This window comes from Bos grunniens, chromosome 21 (genome assembly GCF_055505025.1).
Source record: "Bos grunniens cultivar Pamir isolate PY7600 chromosome 21, Bosgru_T2T1.0, whole genome shotgun sequence".
NCBI classification, from domain to species: domain Eukaryota; kingdom Metazoa; phylum Chordata; class Mammalia; order Artiodactyla; family Bovidae; genus Bos; species Bos grunniens.
This window is the reverse complement of record NC_141185.1, coordinates 22,941,154-22,960,597: the sequence shown is the minus strand read 5'-3', so window position 1 is coordinate 22,960,597 and position 19,444 is coordinate 22,941,154. Positions and strand designations below refer to the sequence as shown.

General features: G+C 36.5%; 1 protein-coding gene across 45 annotated transcripts in view; it reads left to right on the top strand.

Moving 5' to 3' along the window:
• Positions 1 to 19,444, top strand: part of MIPOL1 (mirror-image polydactyly 1) — a 360,677-nt gene that overhangs the window by 206,776 nt on the left and 134,457 nt on the right. For 2 of the 45 annotated variants that reach the window (XR_015149710.1, XR_015149712.1), the window contains exon 10: positions 4,251 to 10,111. The exons of 39 other annotated variants lie outside the window; for them this stretch is intronic. Coding sequence is in view for 4 of the 6 variants with exons in the window: in XM_086363500.1 (XP_086219626.1) it covers positions 4,251 to 4,298 (48 nt within the window). In the remaining 2 variants the exon portion in view is untranslated. Of the gene's footprint in view, positions 1 to 4,250; positions 10,112 to 13,377; positions 16,106 to 19,444 lie in introns of those variants that run through there. 4 more of the 45 variants (XM_086363502.1, XM_086363503.1, XM_086363500.1 and 1 more) reach the window with 2 other exon arrangements.

The window sequence follows — 19,444 nt, the reverse complement described above, 5'->3', positions numbered from 1 at the left end:
GAAGAGAAGTGAAAGGAAAAGGAGAAAAGGAAAGATATACCCATTTGAATGCAGAGTTCCAAGGAATAGCAAGGAGAGAAAAGAAAGCCTTCCTCAGTGATCAATGCAAAGAAATAGAGGAAAACAGTAAAATGAGAAAGACTAGAGATCTCTTCAAAAAATTGGAGATACCAAGGGAACAGTTCATGCAAAGATGGGCACAATAAAGGACAGAAATGGTATGGATCTAACTGAAGCAGAAGATATTAAGAAGAGGTGGCAAGAATACACAAAAAAATTATACAAAAAAAGATCTCCATGACTCATAATCACGATGGTGTGATCGCTCACCTAGAGCCAGACATCCTAGAATGCGAAGTCAAGTGGACCTTAGGAAGCATCAGTACAAACAAAGCTAGTGGAGGTGATGGAATTCCAGTTGAGCTATTTCAAATCCTAAAAGATGATGCTGTGAAAGTGCTGCACTCAATATGCCAGCAAATCTGGAAAACTTAGCAGCGGCCACAGGACTGGAAAAGGTCAGTTGTCATTCCAATCCCAAAGAAAGGCAATGCCAAAGAATGCTCAAACTACCGCACAATTTCACTCATCTCACATGCTAGCAAAGTGATGCTCAAAATTCTCCAAGCCAGGCTTCAACAGTATGTGAACCGTGAACTTCCAGATGTTCAAGCTGGATTTAGAAAAGGCAGAGGAATCAGAGATCAAATTGCTAACATCCGCTGGATCATTGAAAAAGCAAGAGAGTTCCAGATAAACATCTATTTCTGCTTTATGGACTACGCCAAAACCTTTGTGTGGATCACAACAGACTGTGCAAAATTCTGAAAGAGATGGGAATCCCAGACCACCTGACCTGCCTCCTGAGAAACCTATAAGCAGGTCAGGAAGCAACAGTTAGAACTGGACATGAAACAACAGTTTCCAAATCGAGAAGGGAGTACATCAAGGCTGTATGTTGTCACCCTGCTTATTTAACTTCTATGCAGAGTACATCATGAGAAACTCTGGGCTGGATGAAGCACAAGCTGGAATCAAGATTGCCCGGAGAAATATCAATAACCTCAGATATGCAGATGGCTCCACCCTTAATGCAGAAAGCGAAGAACTAAAGATCCTCTTGATGAAAATGAAAGAGGAGAATGAAAAAGTTGGCTTAAAACTCAACATTCAGAAAACTAACATCATGCCATCCGGTCCCATCACTTCATGGCAAATAGATGGGCAAACAGTGGAAACAGTGAGAGGCTTTATTTTTCTGTGCTCCATAATCACTGCAGATGGTGACTGCAGCCATGAAATTTAAAGATGCTTAGTCCTTGAAAGAAAAGTTATTACCAACCTAGACAGAATTAAAAAGTAGAGACATGACTTTGCCAACAAAGGTCCATCTAGTCAAAGCTATGGTTTTTCCAGTAGTCATGTATGGATGTGAGAGTTGGACTATAAAGAAAGCTGAGCGCCAAAGAATTGATGCTTTTGAACTGTGGTGTTGGAGAAGACTCTTGAGAGTCCCTTGGATGGCAAAGAGGTCCAACTTTCCATCCTAAAGGACATCAGTCCTGAATATTCATTGGAAGGACTGTTGCTGAAGCTGAAACTCCAATACTTGGGCCACTTGATGTGAAGAACTGACTCATTTGAAAAGAGCCTGATGCTGGGAAGGATTGAAGGCAGGAAGAGAAGGGAACAACAGAGGATATGATAGTTGGATGGCATCACCGACTCAATGGACATGAGTTTGAGTAAATTCTGGGAGTTGGCGATGGACAGGGAGGCCTGGAGTGCTGCAGTCCATGGGGTAGCAAAGAGTCGGACACGACTGAGTGACTGAACTGAACTGAACTGAACACTGATAAATATAAAGAAGATATAGCAATTCTAAATCTATATGCTGTAGTACTAGTTTAAGAATATATATGGCAAAAATTGATGAAACAGAAAGAACTAGGTAAACTTAAATCACGCGGTAGGTTTTAGCACATCTTTCTCAGTAATTAATAGAACAAACGAATCAGAAATGATACAGAAGATGAACCATATAGTTAACAATATAATATACACACAGTGGGAGGTCAGAAGGGGATGATAGAGACCACTGCAACTCAGTCCATAGAAGGGAAAGTGATATACTTAAAATATTTATTAGAATAGCTAAAAGGCCAGAAGCAAATATTCTTAAGATTTTACCTTAGGAAGAAAAAGTAATTACCCAGTTGAGTCAATTGCTGTGACTGTGGCTTTGTCTTCAGCATTACTTTTCAGTGCCTCCTAGCAATTCTTTCAGCATGATCTCTTACAGCAACCATTTTTAACTTCTACTGTTCTTTTGGAGATCTTACTCTGATGCTCTTCCCCTGTCTCTCTGAGAAGATAAGCTTGCAGAGATAAGCTTCACAGAGAAAATGGACTAGTAAGTATGATCTGTCTACTTCATCCTTATTTGCTTTCTCAGAGGAAGTGACCTCCCTCCTTCTGTGTTAAGAACTATTCCATTTGCTATGCTGGCAAGCCTTTATTTCCTGTATTGTCTTGTTATAATAGCTGTTTCTAAATGATAGTCTTTAGATCAGCTGTGTACGAAAATTACCTATAGAGTTTTTTTAAAAGTACAGATTCTAAACCCCTTCGTCAGAGGATCTGATTCAGTGGGTCTATGATACAACCTGAAAATTCATGTTTTTAAAAACTTCTCCAGGTGATTCTCATATGTTATCAGTTGTGGGAACCATTTGATGGATGGAATTTTGATCTATTAGGTATTTTTTAGTGTTTTTGTGGGGCAAATATTTTTAATTTTTTTGAATTCAATTATTAGTGAATTAATTATTGAATTAATTGTTTCATCAATGGATTGTATTTTTGGCATCATCCTAAGAACTCTATATCCCTAGGTCATGAAGATATTCTGCATTCTTCTAAAAGTTACATAGTTTTACATTTAGACATTCATTTTGATTTATTTGTGTAACAAGGATACTCAGGTGGAAGTCTTTTTTTCTTTTTTTTTTTTTTGATATGGATGTTCAGTTGTTCCAAAACCACTTGTTAAAGGACTCTACTATCTCTGTTGAACTGCTTTGCACCTTTATCAAGAAAAAAATTAACACATTAGTGTGACTCCACTTATGGACTAAACCAATCTGTTCTGTTGATCTATCTATTCCTTCACCAATACCAGGCTATCTTGATTTCTGTGGCTTTATAGGAAGTCTTATAGTTAAATAGTTTGATTACTCCAACTTTATTTTCATTATTATTTTATTCTACTTTCATTCCCTTGTATAAATGTTTAAATCAGCTTATCTACTTCTACAAGAGATCCTGCTGAGATTTTGATAGGAATCGACTTATAGATCAATTAAAGGATAATTGACTTCTTTACAATGGTGAATCTTACAATCCATGAATAGGATATGTATCTTCATTTATTTATGTTTCTTTGATTCCTTTAATAGCAGTTCGAGTTTTGAGCATACAGATCCTGTACAAGCTTTATTAGATTTACACTTAAGTATTAATGATCAATATTGTAAGTAATATTGTTTTTAATTTTGTTTTTCCAGTTGTATGTTACCAGTGTACAGAAATACAGTTTATTTCTATTTGTTTGTCTTGTTTCCTGCAGCCTTCATGAATTCACTTATTGGTTCAAGTGTTGTTATTGTTGTTTTAAAGTTCCTTGGGATTTTCAACATAGACAATCATTTGTCTCTAAATAGGGACATTACTAGGTCTTCCTTTCACCCATGTATGCTTTTTCTTTCCTCTTCCTTCTTTATTGCGCTGACTGGAACTCTGAGCACTGTGCTGAATAAGAGAAGTGAGGAAGGGCATCATTGCCTTATTCCCAATCTTGGGGAAAAGCATTCGGTCTTTCATCTTTAAGTATGTTGTTAGCTATGATTTTTTGTAGATACTCTTTATCACAACAAAGACCTTCCATGGAGTTTTTATTATGAATGGATGTTGAATTTTCTCAAAGACTTTTTCAGCATCAGTTGGACACAGAGGTAGTTGGAACTTATGGATTCAAAATTGGATACAAATAATTTTAAGTTACTACAGAAGTTAACTTATCTGTCTAATGTGGGTAGAATTTCGTCTTCCTAATAAGATCTTTAAGTTCTAATCCCTAGTACCTATAAATGTGACCTTATTTGGAAATCTTCACAAATGTAATCAAGTTAAAATGAGATTATACTGCATAAAGGTGGACCCTAATCTAATGACTGGTGTCCTTATAAAAGGAAAATTTGGACACAAACGCAGGAGACACTTCAAAGAAGACCATGTAATGACAGAGGCAGAGATTGGAGTGATGTGTACACAAGCTAAGGGATGCTAAGGATTGCTAGCAACCACCAGAAGCCTGGAGAAAGGCATGAAACAGAGTTTCTGGAAGGAAACAACCCTATCCACACCTTGATTTTGAACTTCTGGCCTCAGAACTGTGAGAGAATAAATTCCTGTGGTTTTAACTCACCCAGTCTCTGGTAATTCATTCTAGTAGTCCTAGGAAACTACTATCAGAAAATTCATTCAGGTTTTTCCATAGCATCTTACAGAAAAACCCAAATGAATTTTTTGGCCGGCTCAGTAATATACTGCCACTTTCTGGTGACTTTTTTTGAGTTCCAAACGGTTTTATTCCAAAAAATAAGTCTTTGTTTTGGGGTTGTATACATATTTTTCACAACCTACACATAACATCAAACAACTCAGGTAGGCTATTCGTCCTTCTTAGGTTTCTTAATAGTTTTCTCAGTGATCTTCAAACAGTTTTAGAGAAAAGCATATAATATGCTCATTATGTTTCCAAATCACAGAAGGATATTCTTTTTGTTCTGCACTTTGAAAATATGATTTTATTGTAGGCCAGCCTTTTAATATCTTTTCTATGACGAGCAACAATGATAGCCATCATAGGCTCATATCTGAGGAGGCTGTCTACCTCCATTTTTTAAAGTAAAAATATCTCATTAAATAATTTTGCATGTTTTGAGAGGGTCAAAAGTAGAACAGAAACTTTCATTATTAAAGCCTCATATCACAGGTAAACAGATCATACCCCTTTCTTAGAAGTATTGCATACAAGCTGTGCAGACATTTCGTTTTCTTTGGTAAGAAATTTATAGAAAAGAAACCGCCTAAGTTTTATTTGCACTGTTGGCCTAATATCCAGATAAATGAGAAAAGTCTAATGTATATTTGGACACAATATCAACATTCTTTTGTTTTATGTTTTTTACAGTTGAAAACCCTTATAGAAATCAAGAAAACAATTTGAAACCTCATTTTTCAAATGAAAATACCTAATAGGTAGAGGGTAATGATTTTTGTTGCTCTGATTTGGCACATTGCTTGATATGTTTTGAAAAATGTTATTATTCTTAAGTGCTGACAGAGTCAGCTGTATACTATAAGGGGCCAGCACAAGTCTTTATCAAAATCCCTTTTTGTTTATCCATAGCTGTAACCTCTGAGCCAAAATAGGTAATTTTACTCAGTTTCATAGAACAGTCAAGGAAACAAAACTAATTTTTGTCTGTTCTGTGTAGTTTGCCCAGGCTAGTGCAGCCTGGTGTAATTTATTATCATTGGTGTGATGTGAAGAAACAAAAACACCCCCTTTGATTGGTTCAGAAGCACATGCCTATTTCACCCCAGACTTGGGAGATTCACTTTCCATATGTACTTTCACGTCTCCCTCTCCAGCATGCCCAACCACACATTCTCCATGTATTTTGCTGTATATTGTTTTGATTATTTATCTGCATAATCCACCTGTATATGTGTCCTGTCATTTAGCCTTCATTTTTTGTGATACCTGGGTCATGCCGACATTGGTCTTGTCAGTATTACCATTTTCATTATCTGAAACTCTTAGAAACCGTGTTCATAATATCCACAGTTGTAAACATTAAACTAGCCCTGTCTTGATACAAAGCACAACAGTTAGTGTACAGAGAAAGTCAGAGGTGAACTGTTAAGTCTTAACACTGACAGTGTATATTTGTTGAACTTAAGTTGCATCACTCGGAGGGATGCAGTGATGAACGATCCATGATTGTGAACCACTTGTAAGTTAGTGGCCAGAGGAAAAAAGAGCAATTGCAGCAGGCAGATAATTTTGCTGTATCCATCAGATACTGAAACCAGTATTGCTTTGAGCCCTATTTTTTGGACTACCATAAGAGTTTGTACTCCCCCTGCCAAACTTCTATACCCATTGCCAAAGACCAGAACATTTTACATTACATGGAGTGGTTTCCCAAAATGGTTGGTCACTCTGTGGACAACTCTGATGTCAGACAATGAGCTCTTGAAAGTGACACAAAGGAGATTGTACTTGGTCTGTTAAAAATTTGGCAAACTCTGAAGTCCATTTTCTGGAGGAGTGATAAAATGTATGACTTGATAATATCAGAGTCGGAGGAAAGTAATCTCACTGGTTTTAATTGAATTAACTAGGGCAGGTATTGGAGAAGGTAATGGCAACCCACTCCAGTACTCTTGCCTGGAGAATCCCATGGACGGAGGAGCCTGGTAGGCCGCAGTCCATGGGGTTGCTAAGAGTCGGACACAAATGAGCGACTTCACTTTCACTTTTCACTTTCATGCATTAAAGAAGGAAATGGCAACCCACTCCAGTGTTCTTGCCTGGAGAATCCCAGGGAAGGTGGAGCCTGGTGGGTTGCCGTCTATGGGGTCGCACAGAGTCGGACATGACTGAAGTGACTTAGCAGCAGCAGCAGCAGCAGCAGGGCAGGTATAGGAAGGTAGGAAAGACTGACTTGGAGGCTATTGAAGTATTTCATGAATGATGTTGTTGTTCAGTTGCCATATCATGTCCGACTTTGTGACCCCATGGACTGCGGCACGCCAGGCCTCTCTGTCCCTCACCATCTCCTGAAGTTTGCCCAAGTTCATGTCCACTGAACTGGTGATACCATCCAACCATCTCATTCTCTGTCATCCCCTTCTCCTGCCTTCAGTCTCCCAGTATCAGGGTCTTTTCCAGTGAATTGGATGATCACATCAATGAATGAAGTACATAAGTTCGAATTACTGGAACTGGAGGTCATTGATAAGGATAGGACAAAGTTTAGTGAACACTGCCTGGAAAATCCCATGGACGGAGGAGCCTGGTAGGCTGTAGTCCATGGGGTCGCTAAGAGTCGGACACAAGTGAGCAACTTCTCTTTCACTTTTCACTTTCATGCATTGGAGAAGGAAATGGCAACCCACTCCAGTGTTCTTGTCTGGAGAATCCCAGGGACAGCGGAGCCTGGTGGGCTTCCGTCTGTGGGGTCGCACAGAGTCAGACACGACTGAAGTGACTTAACAGCAGCAGCAGCAGGATCAATACTGACTCCCTATGGAGTAAATATTATGATTTAAAAAGAGTATTTGCCATTTGTACAAAAGGAAAACATATAACTTTTAAAAGTTTGAATGGATGATAGGAAAAGAAGTGGTGGAATAAAAGTTGTTTCTGCCCTGAATAACAGAGCTCTAGTATGTCCTCTTATCTTGGAAAGAAGCTATCTCTGTCCAACTCATGATCATGCACTATGAGAAACTTGCCAATCCACCTAATGATAAAACTACTTACTACTCAATCTTGCTCATCACTACTCGTCCAAATACATTAGTTTTCAAATGTACTAAAGGGAACCCATATGAGCTAATATGAATAGGCTTGAGAGTGTCATTTAGAGAATTTGATTGCTTCATGGAGAAAGGCCATATTCCATTTACCCTATTGGCTCCAACTGAAGCTGTTTTAGTGCAAAAGGAAAATTTTTAAATGAAAATAAGACTTCATATGGCTAGTCAGGCATATTTTGAGGGAGTGATCAAAATAGACCTGCATTTTTAAAAAGATAGCATAGGAGATTTGAACAGAATGATCAAGGACAAAATTCTAGTGATCTGGAAGAACAAAAGGAGAAAATGAAGAATGGTGTGAACTGCTAGACAAAACCTAGTATGTGAAAACAGGAGTAACTTTTAGAAATGAAAGGAATAGATGTAAGGGAAACCATATTCAAAAGAGTAACAGGCAAAAACTCACCTGAACCAAGGTTCGACAGAGGATGAGGTGGTTGGATGGCCTCACTGACTCAATGGACATGAGTTTGACTAAACTCTGGGAGTCGGTGATAGACAGGGAGGCCTGGCGTGCTGCAGTCCATGGGGTCACAGAGTCGGACACGACTGAGCGGCTGAACTGAACACTTGAACCAAAGAAAAACTCAAGTTATCAAAATGAAAGTACATCACAAGGATGGAGTATAAATGTTTTATTACTTATATAAATTTATATACATATGTTGAATGTATAGATATATCTGGCTAAAATACCTGTTGGGGAAGAGAAAATGTTAACACCTTTCCAGTATAGAAGTGATGGTTTGCAAAGGAAAGAGCATCATCACGTCACTTGTGTACTTTTCCAGTTTTCCAGCTTAGTGCGGAGGGAAAGGATCCTAACACTCATGGGAATTTGGTTTCCTAGAAATGGACCATCTTTCTTTTTTTTTTGTAATGTATTTATCTCTCATGTTTGTAATTATATAAATACTGAAGGTACTGTGATTATGAAATGTGGTAAGCTTCCAATCTTTCATATTGGAAAGCCAGGGTGCCCAAGTGGAAACCTAAATATTTCTGTAGGAAGTTTGCCTTTATTCATTATTTTTTTTTATTACAGCCTTTTTTGGTGAAGTGATTTATTTACATGGTTTTTTTTTAAGTTTCTGTCCTATTAACTGTCTTGATGCCTAACTGAGGGCTTTCAGAACTGATAATCAGTAGGCTTTTCTATTTAACGCTGGAGGAACAAGCTGCTTATGATGACCCAACAGAGACATGAGGAAGGTTTGTGAAAGGGGTGTATTCATCCTGCTCTAATCCTTGTTTTCAGAAAGACAGTGTCTTTAAGTGTTCTCTAATTAGTGAATAGATATGGTTGTAAATTCTTGTAGACACCTCTTTTGTAGGACAGAGATGGATGCCTGGCTTGTTTAAATCTTTGTTTTACATTTAAGTGAAATTTTGATACTGAACATTTGACAATGGAGAATAGGAAAAGTAACTTTATACATATAATTATTCCTTTTTTATTAGTATGCTCCATTGTGATCTTTCTTTTTTAACATCACAATTAGAAACTTGAATATCATATGAGATGATCACGGCAAAATAAAAGTAGGGTTTTCTGTTTTGACTTCCTGCTTGGTGGTTTGCTTTGCTGATCTCTTTGTGTACATAAAATAATGTTTACTGCTATGAAGTAAATTCTTTTTGGGTTTGGTAAAATTGCTTCTACTCGTCACCTAGGAAATGTAAGCGAGGGAACAAGACACTGATATTTAGGCATACCAAGAGGAAATATATTTCTTCAGTGAACTGAATATAAAACACGATCAGTGAAAACACCTGGAAATCAGAAAGAACAGATTTTAGTTATGCTTCTCCTTTTCAAAGAACTTAAGTACTTAGCTATTATTGTTAGTACTGGAGAAGTAAGTTGGCAGTGTCATTTGAAATATGATAAATAAAAGCCTGTCGAATGTCTGCTTCTACTTTTAGCACTTGTCTGATTCCTTCTCCAGGAATTGCATCATGGAAACTACCAAAGAATTAATGGGAGTCAAATATACAGCCTTATTTGTTGTAATAAATGTATTCTCTATCACTGTGTAATGATAAAGCCATAGTTATTGAAACTACCAAAGTTATTGAAACAGAGGGATAGGAGCTTTTTGCCTTTATCACCTGTATTATTAATTGGAGATAATTACTGCAGAGCAGCTGGCTGTTGGTTTTAGGGAGCATCAATTGTTCTTCTCACCCAGCTGTTGGCTAATAAGGATAGTCAACACATCTGTTTCAACAGCTGGTAATTAACAGAAGCCTAATTGCTGCAACTCTTTTAACATCCAATCTGTGAAAAAGAAAGGATGTAGAGGAATATTATTTACTTTGTGCTTTGCGCTCTCTGAGACCAGTTTCTCTTTTCTCTCTCCCTCCACTTTTTTTCCCTTACTTTGAACACGACTGCCTTTGTATGAAGCATTGAATGGCAGGAGAACACAATATGGTAATCCAGAGCTTAACTTTTTCAGATCTTTGTTGGTGTTTCTTATTGCAACATTTCTTTGCTAACTTGCAAGATAAAATGGATCAAAAGCATTTTGAGTAGTTCCATACAACAGTTAAAATCCGCAGCAGCGTGCCCTGGGCTGTTTTGCTGTTGTCTGCAGCATCCAAAAGGAAACAGGGAATTCTCTTTTCTTACGCTTTTCACATGCTTAAACACAACTCCCAAATAATTCCACATTCATTTACAGAATTTTTGTTTAAATTCATGTTTTTATTGATTAACACAAGTGAAGTCCAGTTTAGTGATTTCTCTTCGTTTTGTCATTTCTTAACAACTTTAGTTGCTGTGTTTAATGCCTGTATGTTAACTTAAAGTATTTAAGAAAACTTTTAATTTATATATGAAATCTTACTTCATCTGTTTTTCTTTAAAATGTGTTTGGTCTTTTAAAAACTTTGCCTTTAATCAGATAACTTCAGTTATTTCTTGTTGATTTTTAAGATGAACTGGAAATTTACTGGCTTAGTGATAGAGATCTGAGTAAAATGGTTTCACAAATGAAAGACTTATAAATTTAGCATTTCTTTTATTTGAAAAATTTTAGTACTCTAATTATGAACTATTTCAGTAAAAGTATATTCCATATAACCTCAGTTATAAAGCTTTATATTTGTATTATCATTGTAATTTTTGCTAGTTATAGATTAATGTTTACATATTTTAAAATTTGCTTTTCTCATATCTTAAAATTTTCCATGTAAAGTGTAGCTTATTAACTTGTTTTCCTTTGTAAGAATATATTTTTCAGTTATCATGGCTGATTTTTTCAAGAGGCTTTTCCATAGTCTTATGCTTTCTTTATAGTCTATATATGTGTAAACTTTGTAATGAGTAAAGTTTTTATTTTTAATAATTAGAGATTACATAATCATACTGATGTACCTTTTAACTTAATGTTAAGGTTAATCTGATAGACAGTGATCATGGTACTTATTTGAGTATCAGAAAATTCCTTAGCTAAAATGTTGCTCAGGTTCCCTTGGTTAAACTCACTTCACTGACTTTTCAGTTGGCAGTATTTCTATGCAGGCAGTTCTTTAATTGTCATTAGGTATGTTGGAAGGTATAGAAGAAATTCTATCTAAGTGCTTGCAATGGACTGAATTGCAGATTGCATAATTTCAAACTTTTTTGCTGGCAAGACAAGTTTAAGATTAGTTCAACAGGTGTTCAGGTGGTGAAGTGTATTATAGACGTAGTGAAAAAACATACATGATCCTGAACAAATAAACAAAATACTGCTGACTAAAGTTCTAACTAAGTAGAAGAACAGCGGCATGTAGAAAAGTGTTTACGACTCATCTGTAAAGGAGGAGAACACTGTCATTTTGGGAAATGTTTGCTTCTTGAGTTTAAATAAGAATTTAATTTTCTCTGTGTGCTCATGTTCTTAGGTAGTACCAGAGAGAGCAAGCTTAGAGAAAGGAATGTATCATGCCATGAAAAAGGAGAATGGACGTTTTGGAGGGAACTCACATTCCAGCTGATGCTTTAAGTGTTTCCTTGCATATAGATTTTTTTTCCAGAGAAAATAACTTCAAGAACAAGTGGTGTGATAGACAGGAAATCAATAATATAATGGATCTTCTCTGAAGACTGTGACTACTGCTTGATTAACCTGTTTTCTAAAAAAGCAAATCTCATTTAATGATGAATAGATTTCTTAGTGAAGCCAGTGAGGTGGTCAGTGGTTTTGTATGTATCAGTATAAATGACTTTCAGAGGTATGGTCAGGAAGTCCTAGGAGCCAGATATCTAATGGGATCTAACTGGCAACAAATTTAAGGTCAAGGTAGTATCTTCTAAGAGTTCATTCAGTGGAAAAGATAGAGCCTCCACAGTCTGAATTCATGGACAAATGCTTCAAAATAAATATGTTGAATTACTTATGGCTTTAAAATTGAATAATATCATACACTAAAATTAAAAATACAAAAAAACAACTTTAAATGACAGTGAACAGAAAAAGAGAGAAATTGGAGTAAACTATGTTCTTTATTGTCATCCCAATAGGATATAATAGCTTCTTTAAAGTTGGAGAAGAGGTTGGCAAAGTAGTTAATGCATAAACTCAGCATTGTTTATTGAATAGGTAGTTAAGAATTCTGTATTCAAATTCTGGTTCTGACACTAACCTTTATTTATAACCTTAAAAACTGAGAGGGTTTAAGTAAATAATTTCCTAACAAGCAGTTCTTCCACCCCAAGGAATTTTTTTCCAGAAGGATTCACATTGTTAAGTGTGGTTAGGGGAATGTTTCAATTTCTGCTTTTCAACATTTTATCAATTAAATAATAGTTTATATATACTTTTCCCTTTAAAATAAGTGAGACTATGATAATTTCTATTTGTTTAATTAGAATATGTGGCAGTTACTGGAGATCAGACATGACAAGCTTATGACACAATTTATCACTCAACTAGCAGCTAGCATGAACTATGAACATGAACCATGCTAGCTGCTATAGTGATTGACCATTAATCTGTTTTAAATAGCTTTCATTCTTACAATGTGTTTATTGGAGAACAGAGAAGCTGTTGTTTTTAAACAGAAAGCAAAAAAAAGATACTAATGATGATACAGTAGTTAATATACAGCTTAAAAGTGATGATATTAGAAATACTGTTAGGATGACTGTGTTCAAAATTTTACTTTATGTTTCAGGTATTTGGATTTTAGACTAGACCTCCACATAGCAGGCTGTTCACAGAGAAGGGCTTGCAGATGGTGATCTGAAACTTTCTCTTATATCTTTTCTAATCAAAAAAATTGTTAAATTATTAAAATAATTAAGTCTAGTTAATGTACCAAATCTTAGAATTCCAAATATTAAATTATAAAAATAGTTTGGTCTATTTTTGATGGCATAATACATGTTAAATTTCAGTATAGGCTTTTTCTTCTTGAAGTGTAACAAAAACATACTATGGGGACCCTTCTGCTTCCAACTTGCTAGGTTCTGGACAAAATCTAATTCATGCATTGCTAGACTCACAAAAAAATAGAGGAAATTTTCCAAAGATTTTACTTTACCAAAAAACTGACAGTTGAGCCAGAAACATTCCCCTCTCCAAAAATAGGCAAATCAATGGTCCCCAGAAGTACCAGAGGCAGACATCTATAGAAGTACTTTGATCTTCACTTGGGATCCCCATCTGAGCCAGAAACAATATTAATCTAGACTTCTTGAACTTTATCTAGGAATTGTCTCCTCTGACTCCCTAATGAAACAGACACAAGTTCTCCTCAGAGAAAGATATCGCCAATTTAATCCAACATAATTCCCATAAATTACACTCATCTCACACGCTAGTAAAGTAATACTCAAAATTCTCCAAGCCAGGCTTCAGCAATACGTGAACCATGAACTTCCAGATGTTCAAGCTGGTTTCAGAAAAGGCAGAGGGACCAGAGATCAAATTGCCAACATTTGCTGAATCATCGAAAAAGCAAGAGAGTTCCAAAAAAACATGTATTTCTGCTTTATTGACTATGCCAAAGCCTTTGACTGTGTGGATCACAGTAAACTGTGGAAAATTCTTCAAGAGATGGGAATCCCAGACCACCTGACCTGCCTCTTGAGAAACCTATATGCAGGTCAGGAAGCAACAGTTAGAACTGGACATGGAACAACAGACTGGTTCCAAATAGGAAAAGGAGTACGTCAAGGCTGTACGTTGTCACCCTGCTTATTTAACTTCTATGCAGAGTACATCATGAGAAAGGCTGGGCTGGAAGAAGCACAAGCTGGAATCAAGATTGCCAGGAGGAATATCAATCACCTCAGATATGCAGATGACACCACCCTTATGGCAGCAAGTAAAGAGGAACTAAAAAGCCTCTTGATGAAAGTGAAAGAGGAGAGTGAAAAAGTTGGCTTAAAGCTCAACATTCAGAAAACGAAGATCATGGCATCTGGTCCCATCACTTCATGGGAAATAGATGGGGAAACAGTGGAAACAGTGTCAGACTTTATTTTTTTGGGCTCCCAAATCACTGCAGATGGTGATTGCAGCCATGAAATTAAAAGATGCTTACTCCTTAGAAGGAAAGTTATGACCAACCTAGATAGCATATTGAAAAGCAGAGACATGACTTTGCCAACAAAGGTTCGTCTAGTCAAGGCTATGGTTTTTCCAGTGGTCATGTATGGATGTGAGAGTTGGACTGTGAAGAAAGCTGAGTGCCGAAGAATTGATGCTTTTGAACTGTGGTGTTTGGAGAAGACTCTTGAGAGTCCCTTGGACTGCAAGGAGATCCAACCAGTCCATTCTAAAGGAGATCAGTCCTGGGTGTTCTTTGGAAGGAGTCATGCTAAAGCTGAAACTCCAGTACTTTGGCCACTTCATGTGAAGAGTTGACTCATTGGAAAAGACTGTGATGCTGGGAGGGATTGGGGGCAGGAGGAGAAGGGGACAACAGAGGATGAGATGGCTGGATGGCATCACTGACTCGATGGACATGAGTCTGAGTGAACTTCAGAAGTTGGTGATGGACAGGGAGGCCTGGCGTGCTGCGATCCATGGGGTCGCAAAGAGTTGTACACGACTGAGCGACTGAACTGAACTGAACTGAACTTTCTGGAAAATATGAATTCACAACTAACTTGATTTAGTCATTTTCAGCCTTGTATTAAACTTCCAAGAGCTGTGTTTAAGTAGAAGGAATGTGATTCTGTAAGGAACTTCCCAAAGAGGAAGGAATGAAATACAAAAAAGTGACAAATATAAATATACATTTACTCAAGAAAATAATATTAATAATGTTTTGGGGGAATTAAACCTAACTAAGATGAATTATAATACATTTTAAAAACAGTAATAAATAAATTGGAATGAAAGTAAAAAGGGTTAAAGGGTTATGGGTCCTCTCATTGTCCAGGAGGATTAATGTTATATTTATGCTAAATCAAGTTGAATCTTGTAATTTCTGGGATAATCATTAAAAGAATGTGAAAGAATTACTACATTAGATGAAAAAGGGGAAATGGAGTAATAAAAGAACCCAAAATATAACAAGAAAAGATGATTTTAAAAGAAAAATGTAGCAGAGCTAACAGGCCAAATAGAAAACACAGGATAAGAATATATGGAAGTGTTAATCACTCAGTGTGTCTGACTCTTTGCAATCCCATGAACTGTAGCCCATCAAGCTCCTCTGTCCATGGGATTCTCCAGACAAGAATACTGAAATGGGATGCCATTCCCTTTTCCAGGAGCTTTTCCCGACCCAGGAATCAAACTTCAGTCTCCCTGTTTGCAGACAGATTCTTTACGATCTGAGCCACCAGGAAATAATAATGTATACTTAAGCCCAAATCTAGTGGTAATTACATTAATTGTAAAGAGATCAAATGTCCTAATTAAAAAACAAAGATTTTTAGACTGAAAAAAATACAGGCAAACCTCATTTTATCATATGTCGCTTTATTGTGCTTCTCAGTGAGTTTCTTACAAGAGGTTTGCGGCAACCCTTTGTCAAGCAAGTCTTTAGTACAGTTCTTCCAACAACATTTGTTCACTGTGTGTCTCTGTCCCATTTTAATAATTCTCACTATTTCAAACTTTTTCATTTTCTTTATTATGGTTATCTGTGATCAGGGATCTCTGATATTACTATTACAAAAGGATTATGACTCACTAAGGGTTCATATGATGATTAACATTTTTTAGCAATAAAGTATTTTTAATTAAGATAAGCATGTTGATTTTGTAGACATACTGCTATTGCACACTTAACAGACTACACTGTAGTATAAACATAGCACATACATTCTGGGCAGCTAGAAAATTCATGTCACTCAGTTCATTGCAGTCTTCGTTTTATTCCACTGCTCTGGAACTGAACTTGCAGTACCTGAGTTCTGCCTTTATGCTGATTCCAGTAGTCACATCTAAACCTAGGCATGTAAAAAAGATTGACATTAACAGGATATAAAAAAGATATGCCATGCAAACACTAATAAAAAGAATGCTATTAAAACTCTACTGACATCAGGGAAAATAGAATTTGAAGCTGCAAGGTTTTTCATTTGTCTTGCTTGGTATACAGTAGGTGACGTCATAGCTCACTGACAAAGTGGTTCCTGTCACAACACAGTGTTCCTATGCACACAGTGTTCACCATACAACCATTAACTCCTTTTTTCCTTTCTATCGTTATGTGTCCTGGCAAATCTGTCTAGAACACTGTGAATTTCACGTGTTTTGTTTCATTGCACCCAGAAACATGTTCGTCTAGACAGGGCAACATTTTCTTTCTTCATTTCCCCAGGTATCTGACAGCATTAGCCAATAGCTTATAAAGACCAATAAATATTTTAGATTCTATGTATCTGGCTTTCCAGATACATAGTTGGCAAACAATGGCCTTTGGACAGGCTCCTTTTTTTTTTGTAAATAGAGATTTTTTTTTAATACAGCCATGCTCATTGAAACATGTAAATTATCATATGTGAAACAAATTGCCAGTCCAGGTTCGATGCATGATACAGGGTGCTCGGGGCTGGTGCACTGGGATGACCCAGAGGCATGGGATGGGGAGGGAGGTGGGAGGGGGATTCAGGATGGGGAACACATGTACACCGATGGCAGATTCATGTTAATGTATGGCAAAACCAATACAATATTGTAAAGTAAAAAAAAAAAAAATAATAAAAACAATACAAAAAAATACAGCCATGCTTGTTCGTTTGTATTGTCTGTGGCGGCTTTCACTCTCCAACAATAATTGAATAGTTGCAATACAATCTTTACAGTTCACATTTTTAAAACGTTTAAGAACTGTAGTTCTTAACAACCATTCTCTTGATGGCCACATGGCTTGAACTTGTACTTTAAGCCCAGTTCCTTCTCACCTTATTGACCTGTTACTTTATACAATGCTATTCCTTACGGACATAGTTCTTTCCACAGTAACTTCACATCAAAAGTTCAACAGTTGTTATTGCACAGTTTATATATTTATTCACCTTGATATGGCTATATTGTATGGGAATTTATTTTATCATTGTATCATAATCCTGTGAGATGTGGTATTATGCTTATTTTACCAAAAAGAAAATAGAGGTTCACAGGCTGTAACTTACTCATTCATAGCACTAATTACAGCAAGTGAATCCCAAGTTTATTCTTACTCAATGTGCTGTGCTCTCTTTCTGGTATACTTCTCTCTACCCTTCCTTTCTCGGCTTTGTGGTTTCTTCTCACTGCTCATAGATCACTCTTTGCCTGTATATATTTTTATTTCTGCTTCCATTTCAAACCATAGATTACTAGACAGTGCATTACGACTGCTTTTGAGTCTAGATGCTGATGATGCTTGGCCCAAGAAATTTGACATGAGGACAAAAGATAACCTCTGAGGAATAACCTTTGAAAGAGCAATGCACTCCAGTAATATACTGCTATAATCCCAGTCTTCTTATCAAGGGGAGATATAATTAAAATCAGTCATTAAAAAAAAATTAATAAAATAAAATCAGTCATTTGTATCTTTCTAATATAGTAGCTTCTAATTTTTTAGATATCCTTTTGCAGTGTTTCTTTACAAGCTTCTTAATAAGCTTCTGAGCTTAAAGAGTCAAATACTAGAATGGTTATACTCATATATAAATGAGCAAACATAAATTGCTCATTTACGTTTGAGCAATTGTGCAATCAGACATATTGTTTGAAAATCTCTAATTAGGTACCTTACAGATGTGTTTAATAACATAGCACAGTCCATATATTTGTGCTTACTCTGTAAAATACTTATATTAAAACAGATAACATATATATTAATTGCTTGTTAAAAATAAGCAATATTTTCTGAATAGTTTTATGCTAGTTCAAACTTCTAACCAGCCATGAAACTTTAAACAGTTCCCAAATGTTTCTCTAAACATATTGTATAATGTTAACAACAATTTCCTCACCTATAAAAGTAGAGGACTATATTACCTCTGAAATCCTTTTCAGGATTTGGTTCTATGATTTGATTTGTATTGTATATTTCTTTCTTTAGTAGATATCGTACATAAGATCAGATGCCTCTGTTCTCCATTTATGGAGATTTCCATTTTATGATCTTGGAGCTACCAAAGAAAGGTTTAACTGTATCAGACTATTACTATTTAAAACACATTCAAAACCAAACATAACAAGATTTTAAGGTAAGATAAAAGTCATTTCTCCACAATATCCATACAAATAGTGTTCACTGATGTGAAAAGTGTAGGCTTTTCTTTGTGATTCTACATTACTAGATAAAACTCTAAGGAAATAATGTAGTTGATTTTGAAGAGTAGCATTAATAGTACAAATGGTGGTCTTGTTTAGATGGTATTGCTCAAGATAGATACAGTTTAATGAGATACTTTTAAGGTTAACCTAACTTTAATTATGGAGAAGGCAATGGCACCCCACTCCAGTACTCCTGCCTGGAAAATCCCATGGACGGAGGAGCCTGGTGGGCTGCAGTCCATGGGGTCGAGAAGAGTCGGACATGACTGAGCGACTTCACTTCACTTTTCACTTTCATGCATTGGAGAAAGAAATGGCAACCCACTCCAGTGTTCTTGCCTTGAGAATCCCAGGGACAGGGGAGCCTGGTGGGCTGCCATCTATGGGGTCACACAGAGTTGGACATGACTGAAGTTGCTTAGCAGCAACATTAATTAACCAACATGTTTTCACTTAAGGTAAATAAGTTCTGGAGAAGTACTTATGTACAGAATAGTAACAATACCGTATTATGTATTTGAAAGTTGCTGGGAGAGTAAATCTTAAAACTTCTCATCACAGGAAAAAAAAATGTGATCATGTGAGGTGATGGATGTTAACTTACTGTGGTATTTATTTTGCAGTATGTATATATAGGACTTCCCTCATAGCTCAATTGGTAAAAAAAATCTGCCTGCAGTGCAGGAGTCCCGGGTTTGATTCCTGGGTTGGAAAGATCCCCTGGAGAAGGAAATGGCAACCCACTCCAGTATTCTTGCCTGGAGAATCCCACGGGCAGAGGAGCCTGGTGGGCTGCAGTCCATGGGGTCGCAAGAGTCGGACACAACTTAGTGACTAAACCACCACCATGTGTGTATATATATGTGTATATATATATATATAAAATCATGATGTTGTACACCTAAAATTAATATAATGTTATATGTCAGTTATGACTTTAAAACCTGGAAACAAAGAGAAAAGATACCCCACACACAGCCCAGAATGCTAGTATGTTGAGGTTAAAGGGAGAAATATGTATTTTGTTTCAAACAGGCTTGAAT